The sequence below is a fragment of the Leptinotarsa decemlineata genome, unplaced genomic scaffold, assembly GCF_025532065.1.
Source record: "Leptinotarsa decemlineata unplaced genomic scaffold, Ldec_3_MD MMD2_tig00000199_RagTag_RagTag, whole genome shotgun sequence".
NCBI classification, from domain to species: Eukaryota; Metazoa; Arthropoda; class Insecta; order Coleoptera; family Chrysomelidae; genus Leptinotarsa; species Leptinotarsa decemlineata.
In genome coordinates, this window is record NW_027412544.1 from 1,582,288 (window position 1) to 1,599,711 (window position 17,424).

A 17,424-nucleotide genomic window follows, 5' to 3' on the forward strand; every position below is an offset into this window, starting at 1 on the left:
TTATGTTTAATATTACTCAAATAATGGAGGAAAAATGGATTGCACTTTGAGAGTTTTAGATTTATCAAAAGCCTAGGCAAACCATATTCAGAAGGTGTGCATAAAAAAAGGTACAAGACTATCAATTGGAAAAACTTATTTCTGAATTTGGATATTCCCAATGGATCAGATGTGGTGGTAATAAAACATTTTTATTCGGTAAAAAAAAGAATTTGAAAGTTCCTCAATTAATTCAAATTGATCAGACTTAGTAATACAAAATTCTATCTAACAATCCAGAGTAAAACTCTTAGTCAGTGAGGAGAATTTTCCAGATATGTTTTGATATAAATAATTTCATACAGTACAAAACAATTGAATTTCGAAAATCCTTAACCAATTGATAATACAAAATTGCTAGAGATTTATATTAATGGGTATTTGTGTTGGCACAACCATATAATAAACCATTTAAAGAAAGCTTAATAAAACAATATATGCGGAGGAATAAATAATTACATATTAAGGCAATGAAAATAATCGAGCAATAGTGACACAGAAAATATTTGGGAATGATTAGTATAATTTTTATTTATCCCATTGCTTCCAAATCATATTTATACCCTAGTCACGATGAGATATTGTTTCCTCTTAAAATCTCCCATATTTACTCCCCATAAGTTTTCATCAGAAGATACAGAGAAATATGAACAAGTTCTCGAATTATCTTCTTTCAAATTCAAAACGCCTGCCATATCCAATTCAGTTTTAGGCAGTTTAGCTTCGAATTCCTTATCCCACTTATCCAATGAAGAAGACAGCAGTGGCGAACGTAGTATCAACAGTTACAACATTAGATCAGTGATACATTCTTTATTCAGAACTCTTGGGTTTGATGGGTTCAAAAATATTGGAAACACATGGAAAGACGCCCAGGAATACCTTCGATATCTTTTAGAAGGTTTACATGAGGACCTCAATAGAATTACTGAGAAACCTAAACCGATCTTAACGGATATTGACGAAAAATTGAGCAACAGTGGAAAAGCGCAAGAGTCCTGACTGAGACTGGCAACTCTAAGATTGTAGACAATTTCGTTGGTCAATTAAAATCCACTATGAAGTGCACACACTGTTGACACTCATCAGTAACCTTTGATCCTTTCTGGGATTTGTCTCTCCCCATATCACAAAGACCTGGCCAATTGAGTTTGTCACAATGCTTGGATTTCTTCACAAGAGAGGATACTCTGAGTGGAGATGAAAAACCGTGTTTGAGGTGCAAGGAAAGAAGAAAATGCACAAAGTCCCTATCAATCCATAAGTTTCCCCGTATTTTAGAAATTAATTGATTATCTCCAATGGAAAGGCAAATTGAATGTTGCCATTGACTTTTCTTTAGAAGAATTAGATATGAGCAACTATGCAGCAGACAAATTTGCTCATTGTCGTTATAATCCATATACACTTTCGAATTACAGTGGGACTACTTACAACGGGCATTACACAGCATATTGCAGACACCGTTATAGTGGCAGGTGGCATGATTGCAATGATTCACATGTGTCCCCAATTTTACCGAAATCACTTGTAAGTGGGGAAGCATATGTCCTCTTTTATGAACAGGAGGGAACAAAGCAGCACTTTTGAGGTGTTTTTTTTCTTTTTTCATAAACTAAATTTTGTTAATTGATTTGTATTTCATGATTCTTATTGGAAAAATTGTTAAATTGAATATAATTTGCACAATCTATGAGTACCTGAAATATTGAGTCGATATTGAATGTTTCCATTATGGGATGATTATGAATTAGAAGTATAATAAGTTTTGTTGAGGTGTATTTAAAGCCAGCCTATGCATTATACACATATGAATGAAATAAAAAGATACAATTGCAATCCAAAAAATATGGAACCCAAACAAAAAATGAAGATTACCTCATTCACAGAGATCACATAAACTGACTAATCGGACTCTTCAGTGGTTTATATTACGCGGTAACTTTTCGAGGTGAATTATTCAGTTTGCCATTTATTACACTTTAGCATTAACTCCTCCACAAAAAATGTTTTTCAAATGATTGTGACTTTTAATCACAATAATAAGATCTTAAATTTAAGTTTATTTTATCAATAAGATATTTATTCGGACAATAAATGCTTCTCTTTTTGTGTCTCTCTAATAAATAGACTTTGAGACGGGTCAAGCTTCTTCATCATCAGTACCCTCAGTACTGAGTAATATTGAAATTTAGCAAAGTTCAAATATATATGACGAAACATTAATTTCTGTTTAACAAAACATACTTTTTTATTTTTGTAACAGGCTTTTATGGCGAATTGGTCCCAAAAAATTACAAAGGCATTCCTGACTTCATAGTAGTTCCAGTTTTTAACAAAGAGGAAATACATCACAATGCTACTGAAATAGTCAACGACCTGTTCATCACTGAATGTATTCGAGAGGAGACACTCCTTCCTGACATTCTGTATTATCACAGACCTTTTGATGTACCAGACACGAATCCTCTTGTAAACTGTGTCATCACGATCAGCAGCTATTCGGGCGCAGAACGAGTGTTCTTGAAAAATCTTATTGAAGCTTTGGGTGGAGTTGCTCAAGAACAATTCGCCAGAGTTAGATCAGAAGCTAAAGGCGTTTTGGCGTCCACACATTTGGTGAGTGCTGAGGCAACAGGCAAAAAATACGAAGCTGCATTGAAGTGGGGATTGCCTGTACTTAGCAAAGAATGGTTACTTGACTGCGCCAAAACTGAACGATTGGTTTATGAGGCAGATTATTTGTTGGGAACATCAAAAGGTAAGCAATTATGAGGACTGTTTCTCAAAATGTTCATCAACTAATCCATTATGTTTCTTCAGGTTGATTCTTTAGCTGTATGTCAATTAGATAAAAATCTGAAGCAATAATATTCTCATAACTTATGTGTAACTCATTTTATTTTTTTACCATTTTTTGTCAGTAATTTTTCCATAGAAAAAATATCATAGTGACGTCACGTGACCTTCATCAGAATTGGACTTGGCAACAATGTAATACTTATTCATACTAGTTCTAAACATTTATATTGAAAGATGTTTCTGTTTCTTTCATCGACATTTCTGGGGATTTTCACTTTCCACAGTCGGAAAGAAAATGAAAACTGTAATGGAGAACTGTTCACAGGTGTTGAAAGAGCAAAATTTTCAGTTAATTCTGATAAGTTACTGCATAAATTCAAAATATTTTTCACTCATTTGATATCTATTGAAAAAGTTTGAAAATGAAATGAATCGAAGGAAAAAAACAAGTCAAATTAGATTTTTTTCAATTCATTAGATGTAGACAGATTTTGGTGTCCAAAATGTACCTGTACAATTACTTATCTCTTTTTTTGAAAGCAAAATTATAAAATACTACAAGTTGCTAATAACTAATACATTTTACTTTGTAAAGAATACTTTGAATTTACGCAGTAACAATTCAGGAAAAACTGATTTTTTTACAGCTGTAAATAGTTCTCGAAAAATGACTTTTGTTCAGTGTTTGTTAGTGTCAACATATGTCATTATTTTAAATCACAACTTGAGGTATTCAGAGAACTAGTTTAAGATTTCTTCGGGGTTATATATTACATAATGGGTACTGTGTGAGTCACCTTTTCAGGTTCATTTTTTCATAATATTCATCTTAAAGTTTCAATGGCATCTTATGGTGACTTGGGAAAACACCAGGAGAATATGGTTGATGATTCTTCATTTCGATATTTTTGTCCTGGCATTTTCATAATGAAGAATGATGCGATATTTTAGTTTCTTCTGGCTAATGTTTACCGAATACTTTAGAGTCAATTATATCATTATCTGTTTGGAATGCATTTTCTGAAGTTGCTTTTACGATATTTTGTTTTGTTTTCACTAGAAGTCAAAGAAAAACAATGAAACACACTTCCAATAACTCTCACTTCTGAACTTTCCTTATGAATTGAATGAAATATAAAATGATCATTAAATTATTTAAATCTTAATATCAATATTGTTTGTATTGTCACTAGTGTTTGTCACTTACAATTTGAAATTCAATAAGCAAATCCAAACTGTAGGTAAATTTTAGTGGAAAATATTATTAAAGGTAGATATTTTTGAAAAGAGGGACAAAATTCAGAATTTTATTTTAATTTTAACTCTAACATTAATAATCAATTCAAAACACAGAACATAACAAAAATGCAATGAGGCCAAATTCTATATTATTGATTGTTGTGGATATTTATAGTAAAGTATGAACAATTTGTTAAAATGATTCCACTAGCCATTTTGCTCTTTGTAATCCTAGTATAATTATTTTCAATTTTATTTTGATTTCTCAACACAGTGTATAAATAATCTGAGAAAAAATTAAGTTTCACACTGCCTTAGCTAGTTTCATAACTCTGGTTTTGTTGCTAGCCTGGGGCAGTAAATCTCGTACTTTCCTGCCTAGTTTTTAAACAAATAACTATTTTATTTGAAAAGTATTGTACATTCAAGAATATGCTTCATTGAGGGGGATATTTGTAGTGAACATATTATGAAGGGCTAAATTCAAAACTCGGTATTTTTTTTAGCAGAAAACATCTTTTCATTTGTAGTAAATAAATGATTTATTTATAGACATAACACATAATAGTGATTTTACCCTTTTTACCCTAAGTTGAATTATATTACAAAAAATGTTTTGGACTTGACAAAAATTATGAAATTCAATTATAGCTCCTGAAAGAAAACCTTCATCCCCACCAGTAGTCGAAACGCTTCATACAAGTGTGGAAGATGTAGCAAAAAATACCACTCCTTCAACCAGTAGGCCTAGTAGTAGGATTTCAAGGGTTTTAACCCCTGTAAATCACTTGACACCGGCTTACAAAAGATTTTTGGATAGTGCAGGTGAAGTAATAAACTAATAATATTTTCGCATTCTTATTTTTGACAAAATTTCAGAAAAGCCCTTCAGTCAAGTAACACCAGTTAACAAAATAATGAAGCATTTCAGAGAAAGTAACTTAAACTCTTCACTTCCAAAGGAGAAAAAGGAATACACTTTACCACAACCTTGGATGGCTATCAAAACTCCTGAAACTCCTTTGGGGGCTTGTATGACTCCTAATCCATCTCCAGGACTGAGGAAACAGTGTGAGTACTGGCTCCAGCAATTTCCCGATAAAGAATCTCCTAAGAGCAACGTCAGCACTGTAAGTGGCATATTTCAGTGCACGTGTGCACAAAAATGTTTATTATTACAAATGGAAAAACATTTTATTTTCAGCCTCTATCAGAGATAAAGCGGCAACTCTGGAGTAAAGTATTGAAAAAAAGTGGCCAATCCCTCGATTTTGATCACTCCCAAGGCGAACAACAGTTGGAAGAAAATATGGATAGTGAGGAACTTGCGCAAAAGGTGATAACCTCTTTTCTGCTTTAAATTTTAAATATTCATTCCTTTCGTTTTTGTGAATGATTATTGTTCCAGTGCCCTAGTCAAGGGGTTGATAAAACTCCCGAAAATCCCCAATTGGCCAGTCGACTTCAGCAGTTGGAGGAGATGTTAAGTGCAAGTGGAGGTGGGAGACGACAAAGTAGGACTTTTCACTCAACAGTTCCTGTTCCTGGTAAGATTTGTTTTTATTAAATGAATGTTTCATAACTCAGATAATTGAATGAACTCCACCAGGGAGGCTATGTGCTCTAGGCAGAAGTTGAAGAGTTGCAAAATTTTTGAAACAGGTGGTTTTAGAAATCTCATCTCGACTTTATGTAGATGTGTTTCTTGCACTGTGATTGGATATCAATCAGTAATGTGAATACAGTGACCACTCTGCCCAGCTTGAGGAAGTATTTTGAGTCGATTTCATTTATTTTTGATTTTGGCTTACTACTTCTTTCTCCATCTTTATACAAAAAAAAAAAAACTTGTGGAAAACTTCTAAAGATGTGTAGATCGCACTGATTAAAAAAAGTGTTTTTGTATAATTCAATGTTCATATAAAAGTTTCAAGAGGTTTTTTCGTCCAGTTTGTGTCTGAAAGTTAGTTACTCTTTGTATGATCTACACATCTTTGTAAATTACTTTCTTTCTTACTTTGGAAGATCTTCACATTTTTTTTTGGATAAAGATGGAGAATTAGAAAGCCAAAACATTTCTTTCCCGAAAATTAATCTCGCCTAAAAATATATCCTTTTCAATTTAAACAAGATTACTATGGCTGAGAGTAAATCAAATAAGCTAATGGATGTCATTCAATACTGTCATCGTTGACATGAGTGGATTGAGAGTGCTCTATGTAAGTGAAGTTTTACCTCTTTGATATATGATATGTGTAGCAATCCTGCGAGTGATATCTGAATCAATTCCATGACGAAAGTTTGAAGTACAAACTGAATAGGAAAAAGTGTTATTTGTATAATTCAATGTTCATATAAAACTAGTTGTTTCAAAAATACTTTTCCTTTCGTGTAATTCAATGTTTATATGGAAGTAGTTGTTTCAAAAGGTTTTTTCTTCCAGTTTGTGTCTGAAAGTTACTTCCTTGCACGATCTACACAAACATCTCTGTAAAAAGTTCACTCTGTAATAAATTGTTTTCTTCCTTTGGAATATTTCCACAGTTTTTTTTATATACAGATGGAGAAGTATAAAGCTAAAACCTTTCTTTTCCAAAATTAATCTCTCCTAAAAATATATCCCTTTCAATTTAATCTCATTTACTTTCTGTTTCTCCCAAAAATGTTTCAAACTCATTCAGGCCTAAGAAAACGTACTGTAGTTGATTTTTTTATTTTCACTAGTTTTCAAGGTATCTAAAGAAAAATCTTAGTTCTTCAGTTATTCTTCAAACATTTTTTGAACTATCGATTATGCAGAAAGATTATAAATATTTAATGGGTTCCATTGAAATCAATGAAAATGCACCCAATATATAATGCTTCAAGAACTCCTTTATGTGTATGAAATCAACCAAAAAAAAATTGATAGTTCCAAAAATCCTGAAAAAAGGCTTTGTTTCTTTCATCTGAGAAACTGTGTTCAGACAATAAAACTGACCAAAAAATTTTTATTTTCAATTCTGAACACTTTTTCCAAAGCAACTAAGGGTTTACTATGAGGACATATACATATTTTATGGTATGTGTTCTTAGATTATTTATTGAGTCTCTTATATTCAATAAAAGTTCAAATATCAAAAATTCTAAAATTGTTTGTAAGTATTTGAATGCTTCTGATATATAAATATTTTGCCAGCATTCTTTTGTGGTTCACTGATAACCTTAGGTTTGCATTTTTTTTTCAGCCAGAAGTATTGAATTCAAAGATTCACAGCCCTGCACTGTTGGATGGGATTTTACAGAACAAGAGGTGAGTGAGACTAATAGACAAAATTTCCTTTTTTGTTGTTGGGAAATCTCAACTTAATAAAATGGCATTCAAAATATTCAGATTTGACTCAGATTCTAAGTCACGAAATAAAATCCTCTCAAAATCGACATATCTAGTAAAATGCTATTAAAAAAATATATCATAACTTTAAAGAAGTATTGACAGAACAACATGTAACCTATTCTCCAAGCAGTGAAAATTAATTATTCATTTCGAGTTATTTGTAAAGTCTGCGAAGTCAATAATGATTAGTTATGAATAAACTTTTAACAGTAAGTAAGTGAATTCTGAGTATTCACTAATCAGACATTTTGAAAATAGTTCAAACAAATGTATTAGTAAAACTAAGATATTGAAGTTCACACTACATGCCTCTTTTAAAACGTTTCTTTTTTGTCGATTGCAGTTAGAATACCAGGAATACCAGGTTCAAAGATAACTTTGATATTTTGAAATGTATTCTGTCTGACCGATACTACTGGCTCGATCTTGTTCAATGAATTGTCTAATGATTTGAAAATTCGTTTCACTTTCTCAAATTAAAAAAAGAAACTGAAGATGTGCCTTGCAATAAAATGTAATAACACCATAGCAGATTTTATATTATAATATACAGTGATGATTTGTATTGTGTAATCTTGTTTAGATAGATAGATATTCATTTATTTCTACACAGTATATGTAAATATTGTATAAAAGTTAAAAGAAATACTTTGTCCGAGAAATACGTCAGTGAAAAAATTACAAAAGAGTAATAACATACAAAATTTGAATAAAACACGTCACATACACATATAAATATAGAGTTGATATAATGAAATTTCAAATAAACTGTTAAAATATTCATCTATAGTATAAGTCTCTATATTGCATAAAAATTCTTTCACAGACTTCAGAAAACCGCTGGCAATCCCAATGTCTCTTATATCCCGTGATTCTGTGGGAGAGAATTAAAAAATTTAATCGCACTGTGAACAGTACTTCTTTCATATAGAGATTTTTTATGTATCGGATACAAAAAATCATTCCTAAATCTTGTTCTATACTTATGTGTTTTATGGTTGATTGCTTGATTTACTGAATATTTTAATGACTCAAAAATATATATCGCTGGTACTGTTAATAATTTGTTCATTTTAAAGATTCGTCTACATGAGTCTTTGACCTTCATACCAAAAAGTATTCTGATTACCCTTTTTTGGCAGAGAAATACTCTGTTCAGCTCATGACTGGAGCCCTGAACGATAATACCAAACCTTATTGCAGAGCAAAAATTAGCATGGTAGACAGTCATCAGAACATCACTGTCAACGTTTTTTTTTGAGAATTCTCATAGCATATGTAGTTGAAGAACGTTTTCTGCAGAGATTGTTTATTTGATTTACCCAACTTAAGGTGTCGTCGATATATATATACCCAAAAACTTTACAGATGTGTTGCAGGTCACTCTAAAATCATTGAAAGTGATGCTCTTCGGTGTCCCCGTGCGGTTATGTATCTGAATGTGTCTACTGAAAACTGTAATGTTTCTGTTTTGTTTCTCTACTTGATCATTCCTAGACAATTTATTTTCGTGAATAAAAACAAATATTCTTATTGAGAAAGAAAGTTTTTGGCTTTCTACTACTCCATCTCGATATAAAAAAAGATGAGGGAATCTTCCAGTATACCAGTGAGGATGACATTGTTCCATGTAAGTGCAATTTGTTACAATTCATTTAAAGTAGAATTCATGTGAATGATATTTGATTTTATTCCACAACGAATGTTTGAAATACAAACTGAGTGAAGAACAGTATCTTCTGTATAATTCAGTGTTCATATAGAAGTATTTATTTCGAAAGAATTTTTTTCTTTCGTGTAATTCAATGTTTATATGAAAGTAGCTCTTTCAGGAGGACTTTCTTTCAGTTTGTGTCTGATAGTTACTTCTTTGCATGATCTACACATCCATGTATAGAGTTACTTATTTTCAAATTGATTACTTCCTTCCTTTCTTTGGAAGATTCCCTCATCTTTTTTGTATCAAATGGAGTATTAGAAAGCCAAAAATTTTCTTTCCCAAAAATTAATCACTCCTAAAAATATAACCCCTTCAATTCAAATTATTATTGAACACTGAAAGATATTGGAACCTCTGATTGGAAATGAATCCAATAAAAATACTTCTACCTTATTCCAGAACTGAATTACTCTTCTTGAAGCACGTTTCTCGGGAGATGACATAAAATAGGTTCCAGTTTCGGTGTGTGATGAATAAGCTAGTGATGAATAAGCATTCCTTTCCAATTGTATCTGTCTAATGTATTGATTTCTAATTATAATAATAATAATAATTTTATTAGTCTCAAGAAACACACAGTTTTTAGACACGTCAATACAATTTCTAAAATAAGTTTTAGAGGATAAGATTCGTCAATATAGTTTCTAAAAAATGCTTGTAGATAAATTAGAGTTACAAAAAAATACAAGTTAACAAGATAAAATTCCAATCGTATAAAAATTGACTAAAATGTAAAGCCATGAGCTTTACAAATTATAAATCACATATCTAACATATATAATCAAAGTTGAGTAAAAGTTCGGGAGGTGACCACAAAAGTGTCTCTGTCTTCTTGAATAACTTCGAAAAATTGATCAATATCATATAAAGGATGTTTGGTTCTTCAATCAGTTTTTGAATCTTCTGAATGGCAAGTTACGAAATTCGACAGATAAGGCATTGTATAGCTTAATTCCTATATTATCTGTTTATTTCAACCTATTAGCTGTAGGAACAAGGTTTGATTTATTTCTTGTATCATGTTGGTGGATATCCTTGTGAGCAACTTTATTCATAAAGTTTTGTTGAACAAGAAGCAGATTTTCTTAGACAATAACTGAGTATAGGGTCATTATTTTGAGTTTTGCAAATATTGGTCGACACTTTTCATCATAATTGGCAGAGATTATGCTTCTTATTGCAGATATTTGAATGACAAATATTCTATTAAGATGTACCTTTGCTGCATTATCTCAATTGATTATACCATACCTAAGGACTGAATGAAAAAGTGAATGATATGTTGCAAGTGCCGCACTTTGATTTACTATTTTTTTTATTCTTCTTATAGCAAAAACTGCCTTGCTAAGTTTGTTACACATGCTATTTATATGGTCTATCCATTTCAGGTTGGAATCTATTTGTACTCCCAATTTGGTAGAATTTTTGTTATCTCCATTTAAGCAAATTGTTTCAAAAGTTAGAGTTTCTGTTTTTTGTTCATTGAGAATCAAGTCATTTGGTGTGAACCATGATCAAGCTTTCTCTTATATGTCAGTATGGATCATATGAGGATTATCTATTTTATCGATTTTTTTTGCTCAAGGTTGCATCATCTGCATACAATATAGTTTCTATGTCTGACGAGTTCATCACGTGAGGCAGGTCGTTGATATAGATTAGAAACAGAAGTGGCCCCAATATGGACCCTTGTGGCACTCCTCCTAATATTTTTCTTTTTTCACTTTTGGTATTTCCTAGATTTTGATCTTTCGTTAAGGTGTGACTTCATCATGTCCAGGCAGACACCTCTCACTCCGTAGAAATCTAATTTGGCCAATAAAGTCGAGTGATTTACATAATCGAATGCTGGAGAAAGGTCTGTAAAAACGCTCACATATTTTTCTTGGTTATCAAAGGCGTCTTTTATACTATTTCTGAGAAAGTTTATTGCATCAGACGTCGATTTTCCTTTCCGAAATCCAAATTGATGAAGACTCAGAAGATTATTTATATCTAAATATTTTACTAGTTGTTCGTAAATTATTTGTTCAAAAGTCTTTGAAAAGGTTGGCGGTATTGCTATCTGTCGAAAAATTTTTGGTTCGGATGTGACGCCTTTTTTATGAATTGGCAGGATTCTACCAATTTTTAATTGCTGGGGGAAGTAGCCTTCACTTAGACAAGTATTGATAATATTTGTTAACGGTTGAGTTATACATTCAATGGCACTCTTTATGACTAAAACATTCACACCGTTTATACCTTCAGTTTTTTTATTTTTTAACTTAGTTATGATTATTCTCACCTCATCTGTCGTTACAGCCCTAAAGAACATCGACTTATTTGTGTTCATTTTTTTATCCATAAAAGCGATAGGGTCAACATCAGATTTTGGGTAGTGCAATAGAGTTGTGTTTATGTTATTGATGAAGAAGTCATTCATTTAGTTAGCTGTTAGATTTTCTGGTTCATTTAACATTTTGTTTTTCCGACCTGTTTCGGAGTTAATGATTTGCCACACAGTTTTGCTGTAATTATCTGTTTCACTTAATATACTGTGGTAATGTGCTTTTTAAGCCTCCAATAGTGACTTTTGATATTGTTGTTTACAAGTTTTATAGATGTTTTTATGTTGTTCAGAAGGATTTTGCCTTTGTATATTATATGCAAGCATTAAAATATCTTTTGAGGCTGTAACCTCAGGACTTATCCATTTTGATGCTCTCGATTCAAATCTTACTTTAGTGAGTGAAAAGCTAATGTTATAATAAAACATAAATGAGATTTCAAACTTACTGAATTTTTCTTTAGCATCATTTCTTGTATATACACTGGACTAATCTTCTTTTCGCAGATATGACTTTTGGCAAATAAGACTCATAATTAGTCTATATATAATGCAATTTTGGATTTTTTTGCAGACAAGGAAATTTATTTCATTCTTGGATACCTAAAAACTATAATTATATTTTATATTTCAGGAACCTCGGAAACAAATAAGAAAATTTGCTATTTCCGGAGTAGCTGACGATGTAAAAGCAAATATAGTGAAACAATTGGAGAACTTAGGTGCTCAGGTTTCTAATCTAACGAACTATGACCCGACTTGCACCCACTTACTATGTCCAAAACCTGCCCGAAATGAAAAGTCCTTGTCCTGTATGGCAGCAGGAAAATGGGTTGTCCATACCTCCTATTTGGAGAAATGTGTCCAGGCGGGTCACTTTCTCGATGTAAGTTACTTGTGATAATTCATTGAGAATATGACACCTGACAATTATTTATATTATTCAAGATTTTGCTTTTTATAATTTTTTTTGAGGATTCAACGTTGCTCATATCTGGGCTTTCTAAAAGATAATTTTTTGCAGGAAGAAGAATTCGAGTTTGGAAATCCTAAAGCAGAAGGTAAATTTGGCACTCCCCAGGATAGGGAGAGCGAACTGAGGATCCAAAGAATGCATTGGTGGCGAAAAGAAATATCCCGAAGAGGTTATGGAGCTTTTAATGATATGAGAGCTATTGTGGTAGCGAATAAAAGGAATCCCATAATGAGAGTGATTGAAGCAGGGGGTGGAGTTGTTATAGATGTGAAGTGAGTTTTTTTCAGTCTTCTGCGTTTTTTCTACAGAAAGTAAATTCTTATGATGCATTGTTTGGAACCTTTGGTGTAGTAATGAATATTACTAGAGTTTTATCCTAATACCAAACCGTTATTTTTAACACCTCAACACGTGTTTTAATAACCGAGTAATCATTTTCAAGAGGAAGTTTTACTCTTCCTCTTGAAAATGATCACTTGGTGATTAAAACAACACGTGTCGAGGTAATGAAGATTGAAACTTTCTGTTGAAGATGATCACTTGGTGATTAAAACATGTGTCGAGGTATTGAAAATAACAGTTTGGTGTTGGAATGAAATTCTAGTAATATTCAGAAAGTGATTCGATAAAATAAGCAGAACTACAAAGAGGAAATTAATTATATTTAGTGATGTACTGAAAATGTGATGATCACTTGGTGATTGAAACACGTGTCGAGTTGTAAAAAATAACAGTTTGGTGTTGGAATAAAACTCCAGTAATATTCAGAAAGTGAATTGATGAAGTAAGTAGAACCACAAAGAGGACATTAATGGGCTCATTTAGACTAATTTATTTTTTTATTGAAAATTATATATTATGAAAGTAAATCATCTCCCAAGTATCCCACAAAATTTTCCGGTTTATATCTCAATTAACAACTGAGCAAGAGCAATTGAAAATGTGAGATCGCCCGCGGAACATCGTGACGTCACACCAGGCAAACGAGCTTCGAGCGGTGGCAACCGGGCCTGTAGTTGGAGATTATGAATCGCTGCTTTCGTCAATTCAATTTAATTTTCTTCAAAGTAATGTATATATCAATTCTAGGTAACTGGCATTTTTGAGACAAAAGTTCTGTAATAAATAAAGAGTACCTTGGGATTCCAAGACATAATTTCGGATTTTTCTCTATGACATAAATAGAGTAAAATAGATAAAGTAAACTATAATTATTTTTATTAATCATTATCATTCATACTAACATTAAAATGATCTTCGCAACAAAAATACGTCCCTTTGGCAGATACAAAGTCGGCCCTACGCATAGCGCGCTGCCATAACTTTCGTAACGGTGAAATAAAAATTTTGTCTGGTGCAGTTACCGAAGAATTCTGGCATTTAGGAACGATGCAATACTTGTAACGTTATTTTTAATCATTATTCATATTCACGCAGTTGACACACTGCAGTAAACAACACACAACTTGTTTTCACAGCTTTAACACACGTATTTTGCCTATCCGTCAGGACTCCCTTGTCGCCGAGTCGACTGATGTGACATCAAGCTTGACCACGCCCCGTTTCGGTGAACGCCACATTCAACAATTAATTTGTGGGGAAGATAAAGAGTGAAAATTCAGATTTTTTGCAGATGTACTATTTGAAACATAAACTTTCAAATTATGAAATAAAAAAATTGTTAAATGAGCTCATTATGTTAGGAATCACACGTTGAAAGGTAACACCTCGTTGGTACTTAGCTCGCACAAGTTTCGACTTCTGAGGGTTGTCGTTCGTAGGGGCGCGACAGCTGATTAACGCAAAAAACAGAAACAGAATAGATCTAATAGATAAGAGAGTAATTTACAGCAACAGGAATATTATATAAGTAAATCTAACAGACTCAATATATCACTTCGGAAATATATAATTTGACTTCTTAATGAAAAGTTGGCTGTGACAAATATACATGAGATTTTGATTAGTCAATTAAAGACTGTCAACTCTTGATTATCAACAATGTTGACAACTCGAGTTGAAATATATTTTATGATCTTCTCTTGTACAACATTGTTGATGGGTGAGATGAAAATATTTATTGCATTTACTAGCTTACTCAGATACATATACATAATTATATACATATATAAAAACATATACACACTTACATACATATACACTCACATACATACTTATGACAACAATGTTGTCAACTCGAGTTGAAATATATTTTATGATCTACTTTGGTTCAATATTGTTGATGAGTGAGATGAAAATATTTAATGTGTTTACCAAACTTACACACATATATTAACATAATTATATATATATATATATATATATATATATATATATATATATATATATATATATATATATGTATATATATATAAATAGATAAGTACTTTTTGATCATTCTCATATTGATTTCAATCTAAGAGCCACCGGTAGACAGCTGTTTCAGCCTATTGGGCATCGTCAGTACCGGGTTGAAGACAAAATGAGAAAAACCAAGAAAGTACTTGATAAAAATAGCTGAGTAAACGCAAGCGAAACATGAGTGGAACCACCTATTGGTGTGATACCCAAGTCAACTTGCCAAGTTTTTTTGTCAGTGTTGGTGGTTTGACCGCCTGCCCGGTACTGACGATGCCCAATAGGCTGAAACAGCTGTCTACCGGTGGCTCTTAGACTTAAATCAATATGGGAATGATCAAAAAGTACTTATCTATTTATTTTTTGATTTTCATGGAATTATTTTCCAGCAGCTTGACTGCATTAACCTTTCTAGATTTTATATATATATATATATATATATATATATATATATATATATATATATATATATATATATATATATATATATATATACATCCATATTTTACTATTAATGTAGGTTACAAAAAGGATTTGAAGCTCTATGACTTCTATTTGATTATCTGTGAGCGCTTTCGACAGCTGGTCGTGCTGTCATCTATCTAGGCATTCTTCTATCTATAGAAGAGTGCCTAGAATTTAACCATGGGATATTTGCTTTGAAATTCATTTACTTATACTTGTAATTATGAATTTTTAAAGTACTTTAATTTTATGTTTTTTTCAAAATTGTTGACAGTTTGTCATAAGTTTACACTATATAGTTTTTCAAAACAAGAACTGCCATCAAATACTAGAACTGTAACACTCTTTTAGACATGGTTTTACCACCCAAATTGTCGCCTTCAGGAAATAGACTAATTCCTAAGTTTAAACCTATTTATATCTAACAGGATACATCACCACTTCCACTTCTAGATACACATGAATGATTTCTTGGGCCCGAACTGAGGACATATTTTCTCGCGAAAGTTCCCGTTAATTTTCAACAGATTATGACAACTGATTATGACACCAAAATGAGTCCGCCGCCTATTTATTTCTAGAATGCACTGTTAGCAACTATGAATCATACTGGCGGGGAGACTGTGTATGTGACGAAAACTATTCGAGTACCTTCTATTGTTGTATAAAATACTGCAGAGTTGCCGAGAGCGAGCAACTTTGTCCAAGTTACAATAGTAGAAAGCGAAACAAACCAGAGAATTAATTCTGTTTAAAATCTGTTCAAAATCTGTTATTCCGTCAACCAGCTGTTGAACCCCTACGAACGACAACACTCACAAGTTGAAACTTGTCCGAGCTAAGGATTAACGAAGTCTTACCTTTTAACGTGTGATTCCTAACACGGTAAAATGAAAAGAAAGAAAATGAAAGTAAATATGTGAGTGAAGTAAAAGTGTTTTCAAGTTGTTTTTTTTTCAGTCATCAAATAAAGTCTTCATATTGGCATAATAATGGTGACAATAGAGGTATGAGTGGTACTTGAGAAAAAAGAAACAAAAATGGATTGAGTTTCTGAATTCATTTGCAGAAAATAACAAAGTGAGTTACGGAACACGAATAAGAAAGAAAAGACTAATCAGAGGCGTTCAAGCGTCTACAAAAACAAGAAATGAAAAGAACTGAACAAGAAAGTTCTGAAATAGCTAGGGCAAAAAGAAATCAAAAGAAAGAAAGAAATAGAAGAACAAAAAAGCAAGAGAAAAGTGGAACTAGGAGAGCAGGAAAGAAACAGTAAAGGGACCAGTAGATGCTGCCTAAACAAGTAGGCCCACAAGAAATTAGAGAAGAAATGAAGAAGAGAGAAAAATCCACTATCAAGAGAAGCAACATGATGATCGTCCTAGAAAAATTAGAGGCGTCTTCCAGAAAGAAAATTACTGAAAAAGTCCAACAAGTGTAGTAACTCTCTTGATTGCGCCAACTTAATATTTGACGGTACAAAGGGGATCTGAGACGCCAGCCTTGTGAATTTTATGTGACAAAAGGCATCATTACACTCTGGAGCTACAGTGGTGAAACGGTAATCCAGGGGTAACCAGAAAGTCAGAATTCACTTGACTTTGCTGGGAATTCAACCTGTTTACCAGCGGCAAAGATGTTTAACTATTTTGAGAAAAGAAACAAATTGGTTTCAAATATTTATTTAAATCTAGCCGCTACCATCAATGTTCAATCAACTATTTACAGGGGTGGAAAGGGGCGCTCAATGAAATTGGTAATGCAAGCAGTACTAAAGCTCAAACTGGCAGGAGTGCGGCAAAAGCGTTTCAGGCTACAATGGTGCCATTGAGTAGCATATGGAATAATAAAACAATAAAAAAACATAAATGATTATACATTTTATATCTATGTATGTTCTATTTCATCAATTCTCAACTGTTAACTTTGTTATCATAACTTTTAATATACATGTAAATTAGGAGACTCACCTTAATGCATATCTATCTACCTTATGATAACACTGACCCATTACTTGATGAAAATCAATTACACTATCCATGATAATAATTATGGAATTTTCACAACAAGTTTCATTTAAGACTTGTTTCATTACACGTTAGCTTCATCAATGTACCGGT

The 17,424-nt window shown here is 32.3% G+C and overlaps 1 protein-coding gene and 1 long non-coding RNA gene across 3 annotated transcripts in view; both read left to right on the top strand.

Moving 5' to 3' along the window:
- Window positions 1-17,424, top strand: part of mus101 (mutagen-sensitive 101) — a 28,170-nt gene that overhangs the window by 10,193 nt on the left and 553 nt on the right. For both annotated transcript variants that reach the window (XM_023165358.2, XM_023165349.2), the window contains exons 10-17: window positions 2,306-2,800; window positions 4,732-4,905; window positions 4,960-5,210; window positions 5,285-5,416; window positions 5,489-5,627; window positions 7,308-7,372; window positions 12,140-12,391; window positions 12,530-12,753. In XM_023165358.2, coding sequence (XP_023021126.2) covers window positions 2,306-2,800; window positions 4,732-4,905; window positions 4,960-5,210; window positions 5,285-5,416; window positions 5,489-5,627; window positions 7,308-7,372; window positions 12,140-12,391; window positions 12,530-12,753 — 1,732 coding nt within the window. The remainder of the gene's footprint in view (window positions 1-2,305; window positions 2,801-4,731; window positions 4,906-4,959; window positions 5,211-5,284; window positions 5,417-5,488; window positions 5,628-7,307; window positions 7,373-12,139; window positions 12,392-12,529; window positions 12,754-17,424) is intronic.
- LOC141481376 (uncharacterized) lies at window positions 15,345-17,393 on the top strand. The gene is made up of 2 exons (XR_012464924.1): window positions 15,345-16,311; window positions 16,374-17,393. It is a non-coding gene; the product is annotated as an uncharacterized lncRNA (long non-coding RNA).